General features: G+C 39.8%; 1 protein-coding gene across 2 annotated transcripts in view; it reads left to right on the plus strand.

Annotated features, from left to right (window-relative positions):
- The first annotated feature begins 4251 nt into the window (after nt 1–4251).
- Nucleotides 4252–23433, plus strand: part of rnf24 (ring finger protein 24) — a 34576-nt gene continuing 15394 nt past the window's right edge. Inside the window, exons 1-2 of one of the 2 annotated variants that reach the window (XM_073465935.1) lie at nt 4252–4797; nt 20488–20637. In XM_073465935.1, coding sequence (XP_073322036.1) covers nt 20495–20637 — 143 coding nt within the window. In that variant the 5' untranslated portion in view covers nt 4252–4797; nt 20488–20494. The remainder of the gene's footprint in view (nt 4798–20487; nt 20638–23433) is intronic. The other variant, XM_073465944.1, reaches the window with a different exon arrangement.

Below are 23433 nucleotides of genomic sequence, written 5' to 3' on the forward strand. Positions count from 1 at the left end.
TTGTAACTGAATAAAATGACAGTATTTGTCAGTTATTACTTCGACCGGCGGCAGAGTAAAAAGATACATAATTACATTTCCACAAATCTCATTTTGTACCATTTCATGTGTTTGTGGTGCTGAAAACACAACAGCCTATTCTTAAGCTGTGTGGTAAATCACACAAGACAGTAGTGTATGTGCAGAAGCGGACATAATGGCCATCAACAGACTGAAGGAAGTGTAACATGGTGATTATAAACCTCCTCTCTCCAATTCTTTCCGAATAGTCCCTCCATTGAGTCAGTACCAAGCAGCAGCCTCCTCCTGCCATCCCATGGAAGGGAAGGAGGACCAGTGCCAGTCTTGTACCTAGTCTACAATCCCTCAATGGGCCTTTGTGGATGCTGCCATCCTTCCCCCCCGGACAACCCCCGGCAGCCCATTCAGGAGTGTCACATGGCACTCCCACTCTGCGCCCATCTCACAATGCAGCCCCTGTCATTCGCACCTCATTGACATGCGCTCATAGTGATGTGCATTGGGGAATGGTCGTGCTCCTCCACTAGTTTCAAAGGGAATGAAGTGCCGGGCTGGGTGGCCAAAGTGTGGCTTCCTGGATACGGTATTCATATTTCTTAGGAGGAAGTGCTCGAATGTGTGTGTGTTGGGAGCTGGCAGTGAGTTTCAGCAAATGTGTCACACCAACCTCCCACACCTTCAACTGTCAGTTACCATGAGAAAATGTTTGATGTTATAAATGTTCACCACACGATGCTGCTCACATCATATCTTACAATAAAGGATGGAAGTCAGATGAATCTTAGTGCAAGGCTATTGTGTGGAAACTGTCACCTTTCATATGAGAGATAAAGTAAAAGAAGGATGGCATTGATCAGGAATGAAGACCCTGGTTCCAGATCTCCATTTCACCATCCACATCTAGGGAATCGATCGTTATCCCAAAGACTGGGTTGGTGACTACGGGTCACTCTGGAACAGAAACTTTGAAAACTTATTCTTTGAAAACTAAAATTCCAGTTTTTCTGGGCTCATTGCTTGTTTAAATGTTTTCTGTCATTGTTCTGGTATTCTGGTTATGATGTCTGTGTACTTGCATAATATTGTCTCATGGTTTGTTTGTCAGCAGGATTACACAACACCTACTGAATGCATTTCCATGAACTTAGAAGGAGGATGGGTCTCAGTGCTACAGGGTGTCACTTTCTGTAACATTGCGAGATAAGGTGTTTTTCAACAGTTTTGTTAATTTCTCAGGGAATAATGTGAGAATCTTAATGAAAAAAAAGTTTAGTTGGCTGCTATCTATGAGTGAGTACAATTTGATGTGGATAAAGGGGCCTGCTGGGCCTGGGTGGAGGTATGCACTCTACTGAGTGCCATTCTTGTTCTTCTCTTCTAGTATTTTATTTACTGATTTTGGTATTTGCATTTTGTTGTTTTAATTGTCTTTTAACTTATCTGTACAGTATTTTATTTGTACAACCTTGTTAAGAAAGGTGTTATCTAAATAAAGATTATTATCATTATTATTATTATCATTATTATTATGAAATGTGTGAGAATTGAAGATTTCCCATGCCCACTTAACAACAATTGAAATATAATTTCAACAGCAAACAGGTCAAAAGTTGTAGTTATTATTGATATATGTCTTTAATAGGATTTCTACTTCTAGAGAGTGCTCAGTCAATCAGACGAGTACAGCTCTCTCTTGAACAATCAGAGGTGAGCTTGCAGCTCACAGCCTCCTGCCTCTTTCTGGTAATCTTGTTATATGAGAGCCGATAAATGATACTGAGTCTTTGTGGGCCAGGCAACATGGATTACTCCATCGTCAGCCTTTCAAAGCTGAGATAACTGTTTATGTTTAGGTGTTTAATCTAATGTGGACTCAATGGAATTATCTAATCTAGTCGCAAATCTAGTATTTTTCATACCTAATAACACAGAAGGAGGGGCAAATTATTGGCTGATATACAGTGGCTCTCTCTGCATTGTAGTACAGCACAGAGATGGGACGATTAAGAGCTGATTGTGGCTTAATGTCAAATGTCAACATTCAACTTCAAACTCTCTTGGTCCCTTAGTGGCAACAGAAATCATAAATTAGTCATTGATGGTGTCTGAATTGCCATCTAAAAACAAAACAAACAAACTCTAAACCTCAATGTCAGATTATTTCACATTTGGGAATACATTGTTTATCTTTGTCGTAAGCTTATTTTGTTCCATCCCCACACATGACATGTTCCAGAACAAATCGACCGTGCCTCTATTGTACAGTAAATGACAAAATCACATGAGGAAAAAACACCCCTAAAAATAGCCATGACGTCCAAAAAGATTTCATGAAGCAATTTTGAGTTGATTACTGTCATTTGTGTGACTGTCTTTCTCAGCCTTCCCCACCCCTTACAGAAAGAGTGGAGAATCACCATCATCGTCATTGAGAAAGAACCAACAGTTCACTACAGCAGGCAGACATGAATAAACACTGCTCCCTGCTATTGTAACAACTACCCTCAAAAATAATAGTTAAATTAAGAACCAGTGGTGGTTCTCAATGGTGACGGATTTAACATTTGTCTTTTTTTGTTTGTTTGTTTGGTGCCTGAAAGAACACATACTAGTGTTTTTGAGATGGTTCTTAACAGTGTATGTCATTTTTTTATCATCATAAGCATCTTTAGCAGCACTTTAACTTTCTAGTACGGCATCCTTTAAAGGGTAACTTCGGGGTAAATTAATGGTTAACAATCATTTGCTTTCACAGGCTTTACACATCTGTTAGATCACACTAACCAACAGCATATGAAGTGACTTAAAGTTCCACCACGACCATTTATAACACTAAAATGCAGCTTACACATGAGGGCATGTATATCAATAAACAAACAAATAATAAGTTGATGCAGCACTCGACATGAGTAGCTGATACTGATAATACCTCTGTGCTTTTTTCATATGAAATATTTTGGATATGGAAAATGTATTTGCATTTGCATTTCTTTTTCACTTCGGTACAACTTTAACAGAAAGATCTGAGTACTTCTTCCACCAAATAACTGAAGCAGACTACACATTATAACCTATTCAAAATAAAAATATCACATTGTCATAAAACTATTGAAATATCAGACTGTGAAGATAAGTAATTATAAAGACTACACAGACAACAATCGTGTTAGCGACGTCATCACCCAAACCTGTAACTTAAACGTTAAACTGCTCCTGTATATTAGCAAACTCTCCTTTCACATAACTGCAGTTGTCAATATGACCAGATTTATTGTGATTTTTAATCTTTTTTTAGAACCTTTTCTGTACCGAGACGGCGGCCATGTTGGTGTTGGAGACGTGTGAGAGTGACGATGTAGTTCACTGACCGGTTTAACACAAAACTAGATGATATTTTACTTCAATTACGACAAACAGCGACTTCCTTGACTTGACAGCTACTTTGGAGTCCAACGAGAAGTTTTTAAAAAAAACTTGGCGGCGGTCATGGATTAAAATACTCTGTCTAAAGTCCTGAGGCGCGGAGTCAGACAACGCTTGTGTATGCAGGGACCACTTCGTGAAACAAGACGGCAGTCATTCGGCGTTGCTTTCGATCCGATTGTCGTTGACGCAGCCACACACAAAATAGTTATAAGCCTCGGGACTTGCGTTGTACGCCTTCATTTGGCTAGCCGTGTAGTACATTATGAAGTCTGCAGGACTAAGTAATTTGTGATCTCGATCGCCTCCACGCCAGACGAACCGGTCAAACCATGGGGAAAAAAATGGGATCACGTCCCAATGTGTCTAGACATGTTCTGCTGATACCTGCAGGTCCATCTGAGGCTTTAGCGTACTCACTTTCCTCCATTGTTCTTCACTTCCTGTCCGCCCCATCTGACTTTTGCAGGTCAACAAGCTATAGACTATCACTGACTGATTAGAGCTGCAGTTTTTTTTTGGAGACAAATGTGAATAAAAGCTCAGCTGAATTTCTTTAAGCTTCAGCTGACTAATAAACTGGAGACAGTCTGATCTCATCTCACCACTGAGGAACCAGCATTGGTTCCTACTTGAACCATTATTTGGTTCAGGCTCACTTTGCAATCAGCTACGTGACCATGTGCAGCATCCCCTCCTCCTCCTCCCTCCCTCCCTCCCTCCTCCCTCCTCCTCCCCCTCTCTCTCTCAGCATCACACCCCTCGTACACGCTGTCCTCAAAACCTCCAGCGGCACTATACGCGTCGGTCTGTGTGTGCTGAGCCGTCAGGGAGGAGGAGGAGGTGCGATCTAGCTTCTGGTGGTAGTGGGCTAGTAAACGTTTGCGAGCGAGACGTGCAGGTCGTCATTACAGCGATTCCCACCGCCAACGACGAGGTTGTTTTGGGGGGAAATCACGACGAGAAAGCCCATCGCAGGACCCCCCCCACCACCACCACCACGCACACACCTCAACGACATACACTCATCCTTTAATTACCGCCGCGGAGACCCAGCGAGGCTTCCCGTTAACCACAGCCGCCACCAACGTCAACATCACGGGTAAGGGGGGGCTGTGTGATGACTGGGTCGCCCTGCAGCGGTGCTTTGGTTATGTTGAGATAAGGCAGTTCTCGTCGCCAGGACAAGTCTTCGCTTTCAGTTTGGGTCGGTTTGTCGCCTTTTCTTCTTCTTCTTTTTTTTTTTTTTTTTTTAAATTTTTTTAATAAAGCCTTCCAGCACCCCGAGTGTGTGTGAAGAAACACGCAACAGAAGAGCACAGCTACTACCTACTGGGGCTGAGGGACTCGCTGGTGAGTGAACGGTCCTCTTTCTCAACCCCTCACGTTGTGTTAGCTGCTAACTGTGGACTGTTAATGCTGAACTTCGTAACAATCATTGTCACAGTACGAGTTCATTATCAATGAAACGCACGGTTTGTTTACTAGTTCAGCATGCGAGTGATTATATAATGCCATGCAAGACTTTTTCTGGGAAACGTGCTAATGTTTACGCCTTGACTTAAAGCTGTTTAACATCATTTATTTGGTTAAATTTGGACTTGACGGCGGCTCTGGGTTAACGTTAAGTGACGCTATGTCATTTGTAGCTAGGTTAGCGCTGCTAGTTAGCTAGCGAGCCTACGCCCAGTTATCCCCTGTCCTGCGATAAGCTGTAACCACACCGAGGATTGACTAGCTACAAGCACGAAGAGCCCGGCATGCCGTCATGTAAATAACACTGTGTGAAAACCATTTAAAGTTAGCTCTCAAAGCGCCCAGTGACTGGCTTAATGATGTCCTATCACCGTGACAATCGCACATTTTTCGCTTATTATCGTCATGTCAGTGCTTCACAGTGACGTGCACTGATAGTGGTTTAAACCTCAACTCCACTCCATTATCCAGACAGTGATGACCCTGGTGAAAACGCATGGCAGGGGAAAACAGTAAGGCTTTTCTCTGTGTTTCCGTCAACACTGACAGCATTGTTTGGGCTGTGCACGCCTGAGCTATAACACGCTAATCCTCCGTGGGCATGGTTGGCAGCGGTGCAAGTATGACACTGTATGGGCTGTATGTGAAGCCTTTGCCCTCCTCACTTTGCCTTAAGAGAAAGGTATATGCGTAGAAAAATGAGTGCTTATGATCTCCCATCTGATTAAGTGCTGCATGAGATGCAATTAGTGTTTGTGAATCATGCAGATATTATGTTCGTATTTTTTTTTTGCTGTCAAATTAGTCATGTTAGTGGTCTGCAAAGCTGTCACGATACCAGAATGTTAGATTTTGACATAATACCAGTGTAAGAAAAAACACTTGATTACCTCTTCTGACACAACAAACACATCTCGGTACATTTGTAGTAATGTTAATATCTGTGCAACTATCTATTTTATAGTTTTTGTACTTCTGATACTATCGAAGAAGGATATCATATTGCTTTAAGTACCAATACTTTTGACTAGGGCTAGACCGATATGCCATTTTCAGGGTCGATACTGATTATTACCAATTATTACTGATTAAACCGATATTTGGGACCAATATTTATTTGCAGTAAAGTGTCAAAATTTCAAAAAACAGTGATGGAATAAACCAAAGTACGATTTACTTAAGTACTGTTCTTAAGTACAATTTCCAGGTACTTGAGTATTTCCGTTTTCTGCTACTTTATACTTTCTCTCCACTACATTTAGTTACTAGTTACTTTCCAGATTCAGATTATTCAGTATTTATAGGATATTAATTGTGACGTGTTACCAATCAGATATTGTTGTGGGCGGGACATTGTGTGAGAGGATGTTTCATCAGAGCCAAAGTAGCACATTTTTAAATGAGTTATTTTATCGGCAATGTCACAGAAAAATCACTGATACTGATAATTGGAAAATGCTGAATATCGGCTGTGGCCATGGCCGATAATCGGTCTTCCCCTACTTTTGACAACCTCAGTAATCTGTAGACAGAATATATTAAATCTCAACATACTTTTTACCCCTCTTTTGCCATTCAATAGTCTAAGCATCACTCTTGTTATATGTTGCAGTTGCCTCAGAAGGCTTTACATCTGTATGATTTGCTTTCCTTAAAAGGTTATGCTAAAGAATTGTGATAGATGGTGACCTGCATCAAAAGTTCAAATTGATTAAACCTTATATGCACTGACCTTTTGGTGATACCATGAGTGTGCATCTTGTCCAGAGTGGAGACTAAATTGATTGGCACTGTCAGTGAACTCGCTGACTGTGCTCCTTCAGAAGCAAGTAGTATTGTAACTGAACCATGCAGTCCTGATGGTGCAAAAGCATGAATACATTTCTGTATAGTGACTTCTTATTGTGAAAGCATGAAGTCAAGTAATCAGTGTCCCAAAAAACTCTCTGTCTAAAATCTGTGGACAGAATAATTTTTTGTCTTCCTCCACGTTGTATCTAATTTAGGTCATTTGACTGACTACAACCTTGCACCACTGCAGGTAATGGGACAATGAACTTTCCGAAAGTTCAAATTTGATAAACCTTATGTGCGCTGACCTCTGAGAGCGATGCCTCTACAGATTACAGATTGCAACTTTACCTAGCTGAATGCCATATTTAGGTGTACAACACAAGTCCTGAGGGGCTTGATTTGAGACAGTGTTGGCAGAGTTCAGACATGCTTTACAAGGAGCCTTGGCACTCACTTAGGGCTGGAGGGGTTAAACATTGCACTGCACTTTGCGTTAAACAAATGTGAAAGCTTGCTAGTATTAGCATTACTGGTTCTTAAATACATTAAGCTCTTCTCAGCAGCTTTCAGGCATTCATGTTTGGAGACTATTATGTGTTTAAGCAGTTTCAGAAACGATATCAGTAAGGCAGGAAAAATGAAAGATAAACAGACAGAAACATCTGCCAAAGAATCAACTCAGTCAATATGTCAAAGCAGGCAGCAAACGGATTTATATATGACCTGCAGGCATAAGCTACTTTACAGTTGTAGGCCTAAGGAGAAATGAATACGGTACACAATATTACAGAACACTTAATCATCTGGCCTACAGCTTGTATTACTTTGTGCTGCCAAAGAAGAATCGGGTATCTGTTTTCACAGCTGTTGATTTCCCTAGTATTATATGGACCATCTATCTAGCAATATTAGTAAATCATTTAGCATGATGTTGCTTCCCTAGAGGTAATCCCAGAAAATATTTTCATTTTCAGTTAAAGGCAAACAATGAATTACATCATTATTAAAATAGCTCATTTACCTATGACTAGTGCAACTTGATCCTTAAGAAAACAATTGTAGGCGGTACCTTCCTTCATTTACATATACAGAGTGAGGGTTTTTCCCCCTGAAGGGATTGTGTAGGTGCTACTAGGCTACAGTCACTGTAAGGTTTTAATGCTAATACAAGTTGTGTAATTTTCCACGTAAGAGGAAATGAGCATTACTGGACATTCATGAAGTGTAGGGAACTTACTGGAGGGCCTCACATTCAAGGCAAAGGTTAAATAGTCAAATACCACATTAAATAACAGATGTAAGGCAGACTTGTGATTCCTTTAAACACGTTTAGCCAGTCCATCACATTTTAAATACACGTTTCTCTCCCCGGAGAAAATACAAGCTTGACTGCTGCAGAATTTGAGACGTGGGTGATCAAGAGACATCCTTCAGTCTCCTCCAGTCTCCTTCAGTATCTGCAGTGCTCACATATAATGAAGGTACAATATGCACAATTAGTAAGAGCGGGAAAGGACCTATGGGGATTTTTTTTCAATGTAACCCAGTATTGCCTTATGCTCTTGTAATTGCTGGCTGAATGTGACTTGTAGAAGCATGTAATCATCTGAAAATATATTTATATTTACTTATGTTAATTTAATAAAATAAAAAAGGATAACGGGTAGTATAAGTGGGACAAGAAAGTATGGAGAGATAGGTTCAAAGAAGACAGGAGCAAGAGGAAAGAGGCACAGTAGATGGACGGGAGAGAGCAGGAGGAGAGGCAAGACCAACCACAGGAGAAAGGCTGTCTGGACAGGTCTTGAAGCATTTTATTAAATGTAAGTTGACACCTACAGCTGTGTACAAATATGTGTCTGAAGCCCTTTTTGTGTCAGTGGACGTGGTAAATATCTTATAGCAATATGAAGGGAGAAACACTTTAACAACCAAGTACCAAAGGCTTAATTTGAAACAGTATTGGCAGCGACGCTTTGCAATCTTAGCATTAGCACTTACCTGATCTTGAACTGGAGTGGTTAAACATTTCACTGCAATATGTGGAGCACAAATGTGAATGCCTGCTAGTATTATGTGCTCTTAAACACATGAAGCTCTTCTTTGCAGCCATCAAGCATTTATTTTGGAGACTGTCATGCTTAAGGCATTTCAGGCACCATGTCAATAAGGCAGGGGCACAAGAATACAAGTAGATTGCCCAGAGAAACGGCTGAGTGCTATTGTGTATATTCGTATTGACACTCCAACATCAGAGAACACAGCAGGTCCTTTGTATAGGTTGCAATGTCTTTTTTGTCAGTATGTGGGGGACAGCTTTGTTTGAGGTAAATGCCAGCAGAGAGTCGTCCATGAAGCCTGCATGTGCATTTCATGTTGATAAATAACTGACCCCCTTTCGTCTTATATAGTTAGTCTATGTATCAAGTTCTTGGCAGAGTTTTGGATATTTTTGTGTGTTTTTTTTTGTTACTCTTATGTTATTTGTTACTCTTATGTTATTTGTTTGTTACTCTTTGTTATTATTATCACAAATGCTGTAATTCTTGGCCTCAAGCACAAGGAACTTGGCCAACTTTAACACTAGTTTCTTAAATAGATTGACCAAAGTAATGGAACACTGAGTGCACATACAAAGTTGGTCTTAATAGAATATTTTAGATTTAGTTACAGTTTGTTACTTGAAACCTTTTGTTTTTTCTGTTTTGTCTCTGTATTTGTTTATTTCCTGCAGGTCAGTAGTTCATGACCCCAAGTTATCTGACATGACTTGCAATGGGTTGAGGTTGTTTTCTTGTTTAAACTTGACTTACTCACTCTCACATGACTACAGGTTTTATTTATAGTGGCCGTGACCCTGCACTTAGCAGAGCAAGTCTCATGTTTCTTTGAGGAAGGTAGCTATGTACATTTCATAGTATAAGGCTTGGTACAAGTTGAATATCATCTTTTTTCAGCGATTGTGTTTGAAAAGTGTATTTAGGGCCCGAGCAGGGAACCTGCGAGGTCCCTATTGTTTTTCGAATGATTATTATTATTATTATTATTATTATTATTATTATTTTATTCCTTCGTCCAAAATGATCGCATTTTTCACTGCCTGAATGTGAATGAAAACTCGATTTTATTTGGCAAAGTCATTAGGCTTCGTGAAAAATTTTATAATCTGTTGTCGTTGTGAATTTCCACCACTACGTGGCGCTACAATCAAGAAAAGTGCGTTTTGCCTAATAACTCCCACATACTTTGTCGCACATTCAAAAACCTTATATCCACGCGTTCAGTGAATCTTGCTGAATCTCCTGATATAGGCCAGGCCCATTTTTGCCTATCATTTTTTTTCACTAGCTCGCAAATGTCGCAAACCTACTTTTTCGAACTCCTCCCAGGCAATTTCACCAATTTGCTCCAAACTTTGAACACAGCATCAGGGGACCCTCCTGACAAAAACTTATTAAAAGAATTTTGATATTCCAAAGAAGACTCAAGTTATTAAATAACAACTTCCTGCAGATTTCGTTCCAAACAGGAAGTGTTGCATATCTCCACATTGGTTTGTCCAAATGACGTCAAACTCAGGATCCTACTTCCTCATGAGGCCCTAAGGCTCTGTGCTAAATTTTGGTTGATGACCACTAGGTGGCGCTCTTTAAATTGAACTATTTTATATCTCGACATCGGTTGGTCGGATTAACACAAAACTTGGTACACTCATTGCCAATGGCCTCCTGAGGACAGCTGACAAAGGTGTTACCGATCTGACACTAGGTGGCGCATTGGCGGCAGTTTCTTTTTAGATTTGGCACTGTGCCCACACCATAACACTTATGGATATGAAATTGACAGGGGTGGTATAGACCGGCCCCTGTAACTCACACACCAAAAATGACCAGCAGGTGGCGCTATCATCAACACAAACCGTTTTTGCCTAATAACTCCCACATACTTTGTCGCACATTCAAAAACCTTATATCCACGCGTTCAGTGAATGTTGCTGAATCTCCTGATATAGGCCACGCCCATTTGCGCCTAGCGTTTTTTTTCGCTAGCTCACGAAATGTCGCAAACCTACTTTTTCGAACTCCTCCCAGGCAATTTCACCGATTTTCACCAAACTTTGCACACAGCATCAGTGGACCCTTCTGGCAAAAAGTTATTAAAAGAATTTTGATACGCCAAAGAATACTCAAGTTATTAAATAACAACTTCCTGTGGATTCGGGTCAAAACAGGAAGTGTTGCATATCTCCACATTGGTGTGTCCAAATGACGTGAAACTCAGGACACTACTTCCCCATGAGCCCCTAAGGCTCTGTGCAAAATCTTGGCCCATGACCACTAGGTGGCGCTATTTAAATTGAAGTATTTTATATCTCGACATCGGTTGGTCAGATTAACACGAAACTTGGTACACTGATTGCCAATGGCCTCCTGGAAAGCTGACGAAGGTGTTACCGATCTGACACTAGGTGGCGCTCTGGTGGCAGTTTCATTTTATAATTGGCACTGTGCCCACACCATAACACTTATGGATATGAAACTGATTGGGGTGGTATAGACCAGCCCCTGTAACTCACACACCAAATATCACCAGCAGGTGGCGCTATTATCAACACAAAACCACTTTTGGGCTATCAATTAAGACATGCCCGCACAATAACGGGGCAATGGGTCCGGGTAAGGAGCACGCCCCGACAGCAGCACGGCCCGACCCGCGTGGCCTGCGAGGGCCCGTTCATCGCTGCTTGCAGCTTTAATTTCAAATTTAATATCTCAGTTCATTACTTTAAAGGGGTGTGTGTGTGGCTACTAGATAAACCTATTTAAGAGTCAACAGTCTACAAAAATAGATTAAGATAAAGTAGAAAAGAAAGTAAAACTAAGACAGTCAAATGGCTTCAGTTGATGAGGTGACATGGTATACTACAAGCAGAAACAAACCCTCCAGAACTGGCACTAGATACAGGGAGACAAGAGTGCTATGAGACAGCTGTGTGTGTCAGTTCCTCTTGTTTGTGTCAGCTTGTGTTACTATCGGAGTCCAATGAGGAATGATGGGCTTTAAGGGAAGGGAGAGAGAAAGCAAAGCAAACGTTTTCAGTTTGCTTCCATTTAGATAATTTTGGTTGATGATTGAACCTATCTTCTCCCCTAGTCAAATCAAATACGAGATATTAAGAGGTTCGGTACTCAGTTTGCCGTTGAGCTCTCAGCCATTAGTAAAGACATGCAGTTTTGCTCCCAGCCATTATTCAAGTAATGCAGTTCAGCCCCTAGCCATTAGTGAAGCATAGAATTGATCTCCCAGCTTACACTATGTTTTGAATCCTTCATTCCTTTCCTACTTTTTCAACTATTTATACTCTTTTAAACTTTTATTTACTCATTCATACTTTAAATCACAAATTCAATTTGAACTGCATTCAAGTTGAAATTCAATTCAACCCTTTTGTTCCATGTCTTTCATACAATATGAGTTTTATTCAACTTTTAAGTGCCATGCATGTGAATTAGACCCTTTCTCACTCTTGCAACTCTTCATTCTCCTTTAGTAATACCACTACATACAATGTTATAACTTGAGGCTGAGGTAAGTTGATGGACTTGAATATTTCTGTTATATCAAATGAATAATACAAAAGAAAACATGTCATTATATGGATGAATAATCACCCTTTTAGGATGTGGTCACAGATTGTGAGTTACTGGTCAGACATAGCTAGTAGTTGGTCAAAATCTATACTTTAGTTTTGACTATATTTAGGCCTACAGTGGAGGAATAGATTAGGGTTTATCTGGACCTTATACTGTATTCCATAACAGTGTGGTTCTTTGTAAATCCCTGCTTGATAACATCAGCATTCGATGCTTGCAGTAATGTCAGATTGCATGTATGAAGTGACAAGACACTGAGCATTTGTTGCATTAGAAATGAGAAATTATGACTGCCAAGGTTTGATATATGCTTGTGGTGTTTGGTGGTACGTGTAGTGGCATTAGATGTAAAGCCAGTAATTGGAATTCTATCAGCAGCCGACATTAGGTTGACCTTGTCAGCTCCACTCAAGTCCTGTGCCTCCCACATCTCCATAACTGGAGTTATAGTTACAGCGACCTACTTACTGTAGAACTTGGCCCAACTTTGGAAAAACAAGCTTTTTATAATGCATATTTCAGGGCTTCAAGTGGAAACACAGTTGGCCACTTTCATAAGTAATGGGGTGTGTGATCATTAATGTCATCGTCTTCATTCCTCCCAGGAAGTAACATAATAAAACTCTGCGCATTGTCTTTGAGTTTAAACAGAGAAAGGACCTTTTTTAAAGCTTTCTACACACATCAGTCATGGTTGTATCCTAGGTTTGGATGGTGTATGCTTTCTGACTGATCGGTTTACCTCCTCTCTGGCTAAAAGGACGATTTAACAAGCCACTCTTGTCATAAAACATTAAAACTAGGAGCCATTATGTTTTGATGGATGGTCAGATATCTAAATGGCCAGTGCCCCATGATTTACCCTGCTCATATTGTTGAAAATGTGGTATGTTTGTTCAGTATCATCATGAATGTGGGCATTTCATTTACCACAGCCAGCACATTTTGAAGAGTCCCTTGCTCTGCCTCTGAGGCCCTAGTGTTTGTTGCTGCCCTTTGGCATATTAAGTTTCAGATGTGCAAATCTCACGGCTGGCCGTGGCTGCTAGTGGAAATTTCCACTTCTCGTTTGGACAGCATCTTGTGAATATGATGATGTGGGCTCATGACATGAATCTCCTGAACCGAGTTAAGGTTTTGGGGTTGTTTTTAAAGGGAATTTGATGTGATAAAAAGGAAAGATTTACAAAAAAAACAATTAAAGGTAACAAAGGAAAAAGGCACATTAAAGGTACATTAAATTCCTCTCTTTTGGTTAAGGATTTGGCAACCTTAACCTTGGAACAAAACAAATGGTAGTCAGCAGTTGCATGAGACTTATTTTTCCACATGACAAATGTGAAATGTCATGGGTCCAAAGTCCATTATCTGTCCATGTGAGGTATCTACAAATGGTTCAGCCTCTATTGATTATGAATACGGGTATAGAAGAGGACTGGGGAGGGTGGGAAGAGTGGCTTGTTCATCAGGTTTGATTAAGCTCTACAGTCATCACATAGTATGATGAATTATTTACTGGCTGAGCAAGAAGAAAAGGGAGGGTTCTTTGGTCAGATGTATAAACGTGATTGTGGTTAAGTTAGTGCATTTCCCTGGTAAGGGATCAATAATATCTTCACTAAGTTTGCTTGTGTATCTGAATGGATGCAGACTGAAGAATAATTTTGTTTGTTTGGCTAAATGGTTACTAGCTAACCAGTAGTAGTGAAATGGTAAAAAAAAACAAACAAACAAATGGTTTGGGCCATATGACAGAGGTTTTATTAGGTAAGGACAATATATGGTTGTCTAACATGGTTTAATGTGTCTGAAGAAAATTTAGCTTTCTCTATGTGCAACATTACTAACTCCTATCTGCTCATCATTGAAAACTGAATAACATTTTGATAAATATTTTGATATCAATCTTTAAAACTGGTATCACATGAAAATATCAAGCTGAACTGTGATGTGATACATTTTGAAATTGGTTTAAAGAAGTCAGTGTACTTGTTTGACATGGCAAAGTTCACAATGAAACTATGTTGTTACCCAAATAAGTGATGACTCATTGGCCTAGAAGAGATAGTCCTTCAGAGAGTATTTGAGGTAGGATGGTTAATTAACACTCAGAAGAATTGGCTGGTAATAGTGAAACTACTAGTCGACAGAGGGAAAGGTTTCATGCTGAGGCAGTACTTTTGCTACACTTAGGGAGCGATGTTATTCCCAGGCACAGCTAAGAGTTCCCAGCTTAGCTCATGAAATAGCTTTATTCTATTAGATTTTCAATGGAAGCAAAGAGTATACTGTCTCGACTCCGAACCCTAACAGAATTTAGCTTTCATGTTACATTTTTTTTCAGTCCAACATACAAGGAAAGTGAACCTCTTGTCTAGATTTTTAATATTTTGGTTCATTTTCTTTATTGTTCCAATTTTCCTTTTTGTTTTGAGGAAAATTGAATTTTTTTTTTTTTTAATATAATTTAGGTGAACTGACACAAGGCTAACACAGAAGGTTAAAATATACAGTACATATTTTCTGTTCCATCATACCACAGGAAACCGTGCACAATGAATGTGATTCGCTCACTCACACTCATTTCCTATGAATGTAATGTACTGTGCGTGGTCTCGTTGCTGGTTATGTAATAGGGTGAGGCCATGTGAAAATGTCTGAGTGAGAGAGGCAGATGGTGGCAGAAATGGTGGGATGAAGAGAGCAGATGCAAATCACATCTGCCCTTTCCAAGCAGAAGACGTAGTTTGTTGCCAAGTCATCACATTCACTCTGAATGCTTTTTAGTCTCATCATTGGATTATCCTCTTTGTGAGATGCACACACAAGAACATCGTGCTTGTTACTGGTATACATCTCTAGTTCAGTTGTTGTGCAGTAGAGATAGCTCTGTCAGCATTGCCCCACTGTACATTCACATTTCACAACTAGTTTAAGGCCAATACCCAGTGAAGCATGCAAGTGTGGCTTTTGTCCTGAGTGGGCCCTTCAGTTTCAAAGAGGGAGAGGGGCAATGGGGTATTTTTAGATGCACAGGAAGCTATTTAGTTGCAGGAAGCATCAAGGAGGGAATTTAGGACCAAGTGTTGGACCTTGTGCCTAGACTGTGGAAAGTTTTTAAAGTCATGGCTGACATTTGCTTTTCTTTTTTTTTTTAATTCGACTGTAAGATTTGTTCAAATTTGTGGGAAACAGAGGTGTGTGGCAAATTAAAACCCAACATTGTTGTTGTCTTTGCAAGCTGTAGAGCCACTACCAGCTGCCAGAGGAGCTTCAACAGGCCTTGGCATAGACTACAAATCCGTTTAACTCTACTTGAAAGACTAACACTATTTTTCAAAAAGGTAATTCCTCATTAGGTGTTTTGATGATGGTGATCACACTCATCCAATCATTAGGTCATCTCCTGCGGCCTATAAGGAAGCAGTTGTACTTCTGTTTCTCCAGTCGCTCAGTCACATTTTTCCTTAAATTTGTGTGTATGCTGAATTGTATCTATATTGATTTCTGATTATTTCACAGCAGTTACTACAAGGAGGAAGAGGTTTAACTGTATTGCTCAATGACTGGTTGCATTATCATCCTTTTTTAGTGGTAGTTCAGCAGTACACGTTGGTTCATTTGTAACAGACCCCCTGAGTTTGACGATGCAACACCCCCAAAAGCGTGCTTCTGGTATGTGGGTTGTTTACTGCTAAGGGGTCCGATTTCTAGATTGCCTGATGAACGATCCACCATGATCCACAAGGTCAGTGAATCTTGATACTGTAGGGGTGTTGCACTGAGCAAAGGGGACAGCCTTAGAGCAGAAGACTGACTGAAAGTGGAACCTTTAAAATCTGTCATATGGTCTTACCTGCATTGAATTACATACTCACACCTCCTAAACTCCTGCCAGCAAAATGACACACGTCTGTCCTGTAGCTGTCCATAGAACTGTAAAGGTGGATTTATGCGTCTGCATTGGCCATTACAGCAGTTCTGATATAGCTCCCTTAGGCGCAGAAACTGAGTTATACTTGGGTGTAGTTGTTGATCCGTTGATTGTCATAGCACCACAGCTACTTTAGATGGATGATTCATAGATTATCAGGCCATGTCATGCATCCATTATACATATAGATTTAAATAAATTGTGATAGAGCAATGTTTGCAGAGGCTTGCCTTGTTTCAGTCTGTTTTTTGTGGTAATTTTTAAAGCTAAATGTTGATTGTTTAAATCATCAATCCAGAAGCCCCCAAGGAGTGAATTACCATAAATATTTATATGTTGAAGAAACAGAGCATGGACCACAAGTACATGACACATTAAAACACCTAAATCCCACCTACCTAGCTTGGTAACCAGCTAGCTATTGGGAAAGATGACGTCTGACATTTTATCTTTGCCTCTCCAACTGGTGGTAAACAGCTGACCATTAGCACAACACTAGACCTATTTAAATGACTGAACAAACTGCAGATGTGAACGATTATTCAGAGGTCTGGAACCAGGGTAGCCCCCTCTGGCTTTTGAAATGTAAACTACTTTCATGCATAATTAAAGTATCTATTGTTACGTCAGATTGATTGATGTCTTCATTATCGATAGTACACAGCTCACTATTTAAAACTGATATGCCAACAAAGAAGTGCTAAAAATGTCCACATCACAATGCGGAGTTGCTTTTACATGCATAGGAGTTAGCTGTTGGTAACCCCAGTGGCTAGAGGAATTGTAGCTGGCAGCTGGCAATAGAGATAATCAGTTGATGGTCAAAAGGAAAAGCAGTTTTTCTTTGTCTTTGGGGGTGGGGTTGTTGTAGCTGGACTACTACTAAGGCACCAGAAGAGTAAAGAGTGATGTGAAGGTTAAGAGTCAAAGAGTTAAGTAGGGATTGAGTTATGTTAGGAGCTTGTTTCAAGGGAGAAAAAGAGATGGCTATGTGAGAAACAAGTCAACCACTGAGAGGGCTCTCAAGGACAATTCAAGTAACTTCTCAAGGACTTCAGTTATAGATCTATAGACATTTCTGCTCTTCAGCATGAAGGCGCCACTTGGGTATGTGCACAGTGTGTTCACCACCAGGCAATCTTTATTTAAAGTAACTGGAGGAAAGTAAATGTGTCAGTGAGCTAACAAGAAGTTTGCTAGTTTCATTTCATTTGAGCTTAAACTATTTTGCGTTTTCTCTGTTTTGTGACCTTTTGACTTATATGGAATTATTTCAAATATATACGAGTTGACAAATCACACCTACCTAATCACACACTCTGAGGAATGGAATGTCAGCAAGTCAGTGTCATGTATTTCAGGAGGGGCTTGTTAGTTTGTATGAAAGGCATGTAGCTCCGCAGGATGATTGTGTGTTCAGATAAGCAAGAGGGAGGTTTTCTGGGCTGTGGAGGCAAAGACTAAGACAAAAGCAGGGCTTCAGTTTGGCATGGAGCCTTGAAGTTGGGCAAAGAATACCAAAATGACAATACTGCATGATTTATCTACAGCTGATTGTTAGCTGGCGAAATCAACAGCTAAAATGTTTGGAAATTGCACCTGCTTGAGTCATTATTTGATATAGATATGGTTGGGAATTGTGCGCACAACTATGGCTGAACAAATGATCATGACTACACCTGGACCTGAGGGGAGATGTTGCCTCTCCATCCAGAAGCCTCAGTTTATAGGCGTTTAATTTGATTACAGTTGAGTGTAAGTTCAGTACCTCTGTTTAGACTCTCCAGGCCCCAATACAATGTCCTGAAGACAAGAGCTGCGTATTAAACAAGTGTTCCTGTGTCAGTAATTCTCTCTCCTCATGGGGACTGTTGGATGAAGTTCTCATGGCAGTCCTGTTAGCTTGTGGGTGTAGTATCCTCTTGTTTGCCTTTTCATAAAGCCAGCACACTTGCTCCATCTCTTGTCTAAGCTATTTGTCCCATCAGGTGATGTATCCTAAATGCTGGACACAGTGTCCCAGCCACCATTTGAAACCCAAGGACATGATGATGCCGTCTTTTGGCTCTCACATCAGCAAAACATGCCAATGATATTTAGTGTGAGTGCATGCACACTGTGCTCAATTTGCCAACTTGTATATGTTTAACTTGCCTGACAACATATGGTGTAAAAAGGCAGTTGTTGAAATAAGATTATCTGGTAACATGGTGAGAATTTGAAACATGGAAAAAACACTTCAAGTTACAAATCCTGTCAACCCTGTTCTTTGATATCATGAGCCAGGTGTCACTGACACTGTCTAGTGGCTCCGCATTGAGGCGCCCATCATGACTGCCAATACTGTCTGGAGTAATGTTACATAGTGATATTGAGAGAGTGTTCCCCGTACTGACATACCAAAGTTATTTAATAAAGAGCAAGTTTTGGGGGCGCTGTTACATAAATATGGTGTAATCATGAGCAGGAGAGGATTGTTAATGGCCTCAGCAAAACCTTCAAAACTTTCCACTGTCCAGAGTGTGGAGGAATGAAGCTCTCTGTTTAGTGAAGAGGAGGGGCACAAGACACGGTTCCCAAAGGAGCAAAGTTATTCCTGTCCTCGCCTCCTCCTCTTCTCTGGGTAGGCGTAGACATGTCTGGTCTTGTCCCTTTGGTGTACTGAGTAAGAGAACTTGACCAATAGATCCTTGTTGGTGTGCTCTGGCTTTTTATGAATCAACTTTTCAGAAGGATGCTAACACAATATGAGCAAATAAATGTTAATATGTTGCATTTATAAACATTGTTTTCTTTTTATTTTTACTTCTTCGTTAGCAGTGCAACAGTATGTCTACTATTGACTTTCATGATAGAATTTGAGGTTTCGGCATCAGACAAATTTAAGCAAACCCTTTACCAGGAGAGTTCTGCTGTGTCTCGTAAATCAGCTGTGCAGGAATGGCCATTGGCTCATTACTGGAGGGAGGAGATAAAGGGGCGAAGTGCATATTTCTCCATGACCTACTGTGGCTTTGTATTGAATTACTCTAATATTTACAGTGTCTGTGTTTCTGGGAACCAAATCACCAATACTGAACCAGTTAACCTAGTTTAATAGAACAGGTGGACCAGCTGACATGGCATGCACAAACCATGTATGAATTAGAAATTGGAACAGCTTCATATATTGACATGTACTATGTCCAGCCCATATTATGTATGTTTGTTAATGTAAATTACATATATGTATTTGTATAAATGTTTAATATACAAACTATACATATAAGCATATATGATGAAATATATATTTATATATATGTGTGTGTATATATATATATATATATATATATATGAAATTATTATTTTAATGCGTCTATGGTTATTTCATATATGTAATGTTTCCCCACATAACCAAGGATGTAGGTAATAATCATATATTGCCTTATCTGTAACCTATATGGCAGTATCACTCTTGATAGAGGGCCATATACGTATGTTATATTACATTTCTGTATGGGTAATTAAAATGTTTTAGTGTGTAGAGGCAGGTAGAAGATAAACAGGGATGGATTTTTTTTCAAAAGTATTAAAAGTTCAGATCCAAATAGTGTGTTAATCATCTATAACCCTATCACATATGCTGTATTTCAAAAAAGTCTTCTGTTGTGTTATATATTGTTGTACAGTATTGGAGAACACAAACACACACACACGACCCAGAGTGGACTGACTTTGCATGCTGTCGCTCTTCCTCAAATGCCAATCCAGACAATTGACTTTAAGATAAACAACAATGTGAAAAAATGCTGTTGAGTCATGGTTCAGAATGACAACTCCCCAAAAAACATTAAAAGTAAGCAAATTGTGTTTTCAGAATACTGCCAACTGAGATCTGCCTCCTAAAACATGTTTCAAACAGTTCTGAACAGCTGTACTTCAAGACGTGGAAACCTTTTACAGGCTGATAAAGCCGAAGATAACATCAACATTTACAATAACACTAAACTGAAAATGAAACCCAGCCCTGAAATATGTTCCTGTAATACTGAAAGTGTACTTAAGTTAAGTTCCACTTTTTCTCTGTGTCATTTATTGCTGTCTCATTATTGGTTGAGTTTTTTTTTTTCTGTCAACATAGTGTATTTAAGGGTGTGTGTAAGTACTTATAGACTTACACATTTGTCATTTGTCTCTCTCTACCAGAATATCCATGAGCTCCGATTTCCCACACTACAGTTTCAGGATGCCAAATATAGGGTTCCAGAACCTTCCCCTTAACATCTACATTGTGGTGTTTGGGACAGCCATCTTTGTCTTCATCCTCAGCCTCCTCTTCTGCTGCTACTTAATAAGGTAAGACCCATGCAACCATTAGCTTTGGATTTGGCTCAGCTTACAATTTTTATCGTGTTTCACATTGTTTTGCTGTTTGAGTTTGTGGCAACAAGTGTCATACAGGGATCTCTTTGGTGAGGCAACATCATATATTCAATGGGGGCAACAAGTCAGTAATGTGGTGGTAGTGCAATACTCATACACAGCCACTTTCTAAAAAAAACAGGTTGTAAAACACAGAAATATGTATTTTTCAGCCTTTATTTCAGCCTCACACATTGATACCTCCATAAACATAACAGCACTGAAAGATTGCTGCAGTTTTATTTTAAAAGGATGTGGTGCGCTCTAGTTTTGCTTGTCCTACAAGGTCACATTTACACATTCAAATTAAAACGCAAATTCCAACCATTGTTGCTTATCATTTAAACAGATTTTAAATTTACATGTGAATTTACAAATCACGGTGCTTTGTTCAGGAAAGGCTTTGTGCAGCCTGAAGACCATGACAGCTTTGAACGTACTGTACCTCCTTTGACAAGCAGATTGTCAGAACCACCACTTATGTGAGACTTGAAAATTATAATGAGGACTGAATGTTGATTGTCCTCGGCTGTCATTATGCATCTTTCCTCATAACACCTCCTTGTACATTTCAGGTCATGTTGGCTCATGAATTATTTGTTCAGAAGTGCCCTCATGTACTTCACTGTAGCTGTATGTACAATGGCAACTTTATGTCTGGTAATCTTAAAATTAGAAAGACAGCCTTGAAGGCCAGTACTAAACTTGTGTGCACCCTGAACTTATGTTCTTGAAATCTATGCAAAATAATGAAATTAAATTTCTAATATTTGTGTAGATTCTATCCGACAAACTGTATGACACTTGTCACAAGGGCTTTTAGTTGCAGCTGAACCAAAAGGATGTCTTTTTTTTCCCTTTCAGAAATGTGTGATTTGTATGTCTTGCTAATAGTTATTTCACAGGAGGGCAAAATGTTTCAACAGCACAGTTTGGAGAAGGTAGCTATGATACCACAATTTGGTAACTTTAAAATCTAAATCTATACGAAAAATGGTAATATGCTGAGATCCAAAGCTGCTTGTCTACATTATTAAGATCATGGCACTTGGCGTCAAAGAAACTCTAACCCTTTTATCTTTTAGAGCCACGTCCTCACCAATTCCTACAATTACTCAATTACTATATTAGTATTCATTAAATTTGCCTTTGGATGTTTGAATATCTTATTTATAACCATTAATATTTACAGTGTTAAAGCTCCCTTCACGAGCATTTAGCCTTGAGTGTAATCCAGTAATTATTTCCCATAAAGGAAAGGTGGAGGTGGTTACCAGTCATTCCCTTGCCCCTCTTTTAAACCCCACTGGTGTAATCAAATTGTCCTGGCTGCTGTCGCTGCAAGGGGTTTTCTCCTGGCAGCGACAAACTGAACCCAAATAATGTCCGACATTTTTTATCTAAGACAGTGAGAAGCAGCAGTTTCCAACAAAATTCACCCCTCGCCTCCCTGTCATATCCTATCTTGCAGGGCAAATGGTAAGTAGGTTAACAACTACTCTGTTCCACCAATTCCTTATCTAACTCTAAAGTTACACTTTATGACTTTGATGCAGTACCATGATTCATCACTGAAAGTCAAGATAACCGGCGTTAAACACTGAAGGAAAAAAGAGCGATTTTGCTCCATACAAAGGCGTCTAAAGATGCAGTCTCCCAAAGAACTTGCTCAAAATAACTTAAATTATATGGACCATGATGCATGATGATTCTTGATAAAGGCCACCTTAACAGGGGAATCCTAGGGTTTCTGTGCAGTAGTTGTTTACATTGACAGTTGAACTAAGGGACCAAGGAATTTACGTTAGAGCTGACGTGTGACGAGTCATCATTCCAACAAAAATAAACATGCACACGTAGTTTGACACAAGGCAGACTCTCACAGAAATACTCAACCACCTCCATCAGTGAGTCTTCATTCCACACATGCATGTGTGAAATATGCAATGCAGTATACATTACAAGGAATGAAAAGTGTTTTTTGAGCAGGGGGTGTTTGTTAATGTAAGGGACAGGAGGCCTTGAATTCATGCACTTGGCCTAAAGAATTTTTGAATAAGCAATGTAAAGAAACTTGTTCAACACTACAATTTGTAACATTTATTCAATCTCATGAGTGTTCAGTGAAGTGACCCAATCATTTGGACATGCTTTACTACACTGCTCAAAAAAATTAAGGGAACACTTTAATCACACATCAGATCTTGATGAATAAATCATTCAAGCTGAAAATCTTTACTGATGTACTTTGTTTAATTTGTTGATAACAAAATGATGTAACAGTGGTCAATGGACACCAAAATCATCAACCTATTGAGGGCTGGATTCAAAATCACACGGAAAATCAAAATAAAAAATATAATTCACAGACCGATCCAACTTGCAGATTTTATCATGGCAACACATAATGTGACTCATTAGTATGTACGGCCCCAGAGTGCCTGTAAGCACTCCTGACAACGCCTGGGCATGCTCCTGATGAGTCGGCGGATGGTGTCCAGGGGCATCTCCTCCCAGACCTGGATCAGGGCATCAATGAGCTCCTGGACAGTCTTTGGCCATACTAAGTCGGATGCACCGATACATAACATCTCATAGTTGCTCAATTGGAATTACGTTTATGAGAGGGCCAGTACAAGTGCTTTTGCCTCTCCATTGCACCTGTTGTCACTTTCATTTGCACCAAAACAGGTGAAATTGATTCACAATCACTCGTGCTTCCTAAATGGA

Source organism: Pagrus major, chromosome 1, assembly GCF_040436345.1.
Source record: "Pagrus major chromosome 1, Pma_NU_1.0".
NCBI lineage: Eukaryota > Metazoa > Chordata > Actinopteri > Spariformes > Sparidae > Pagrus > Pagrus major.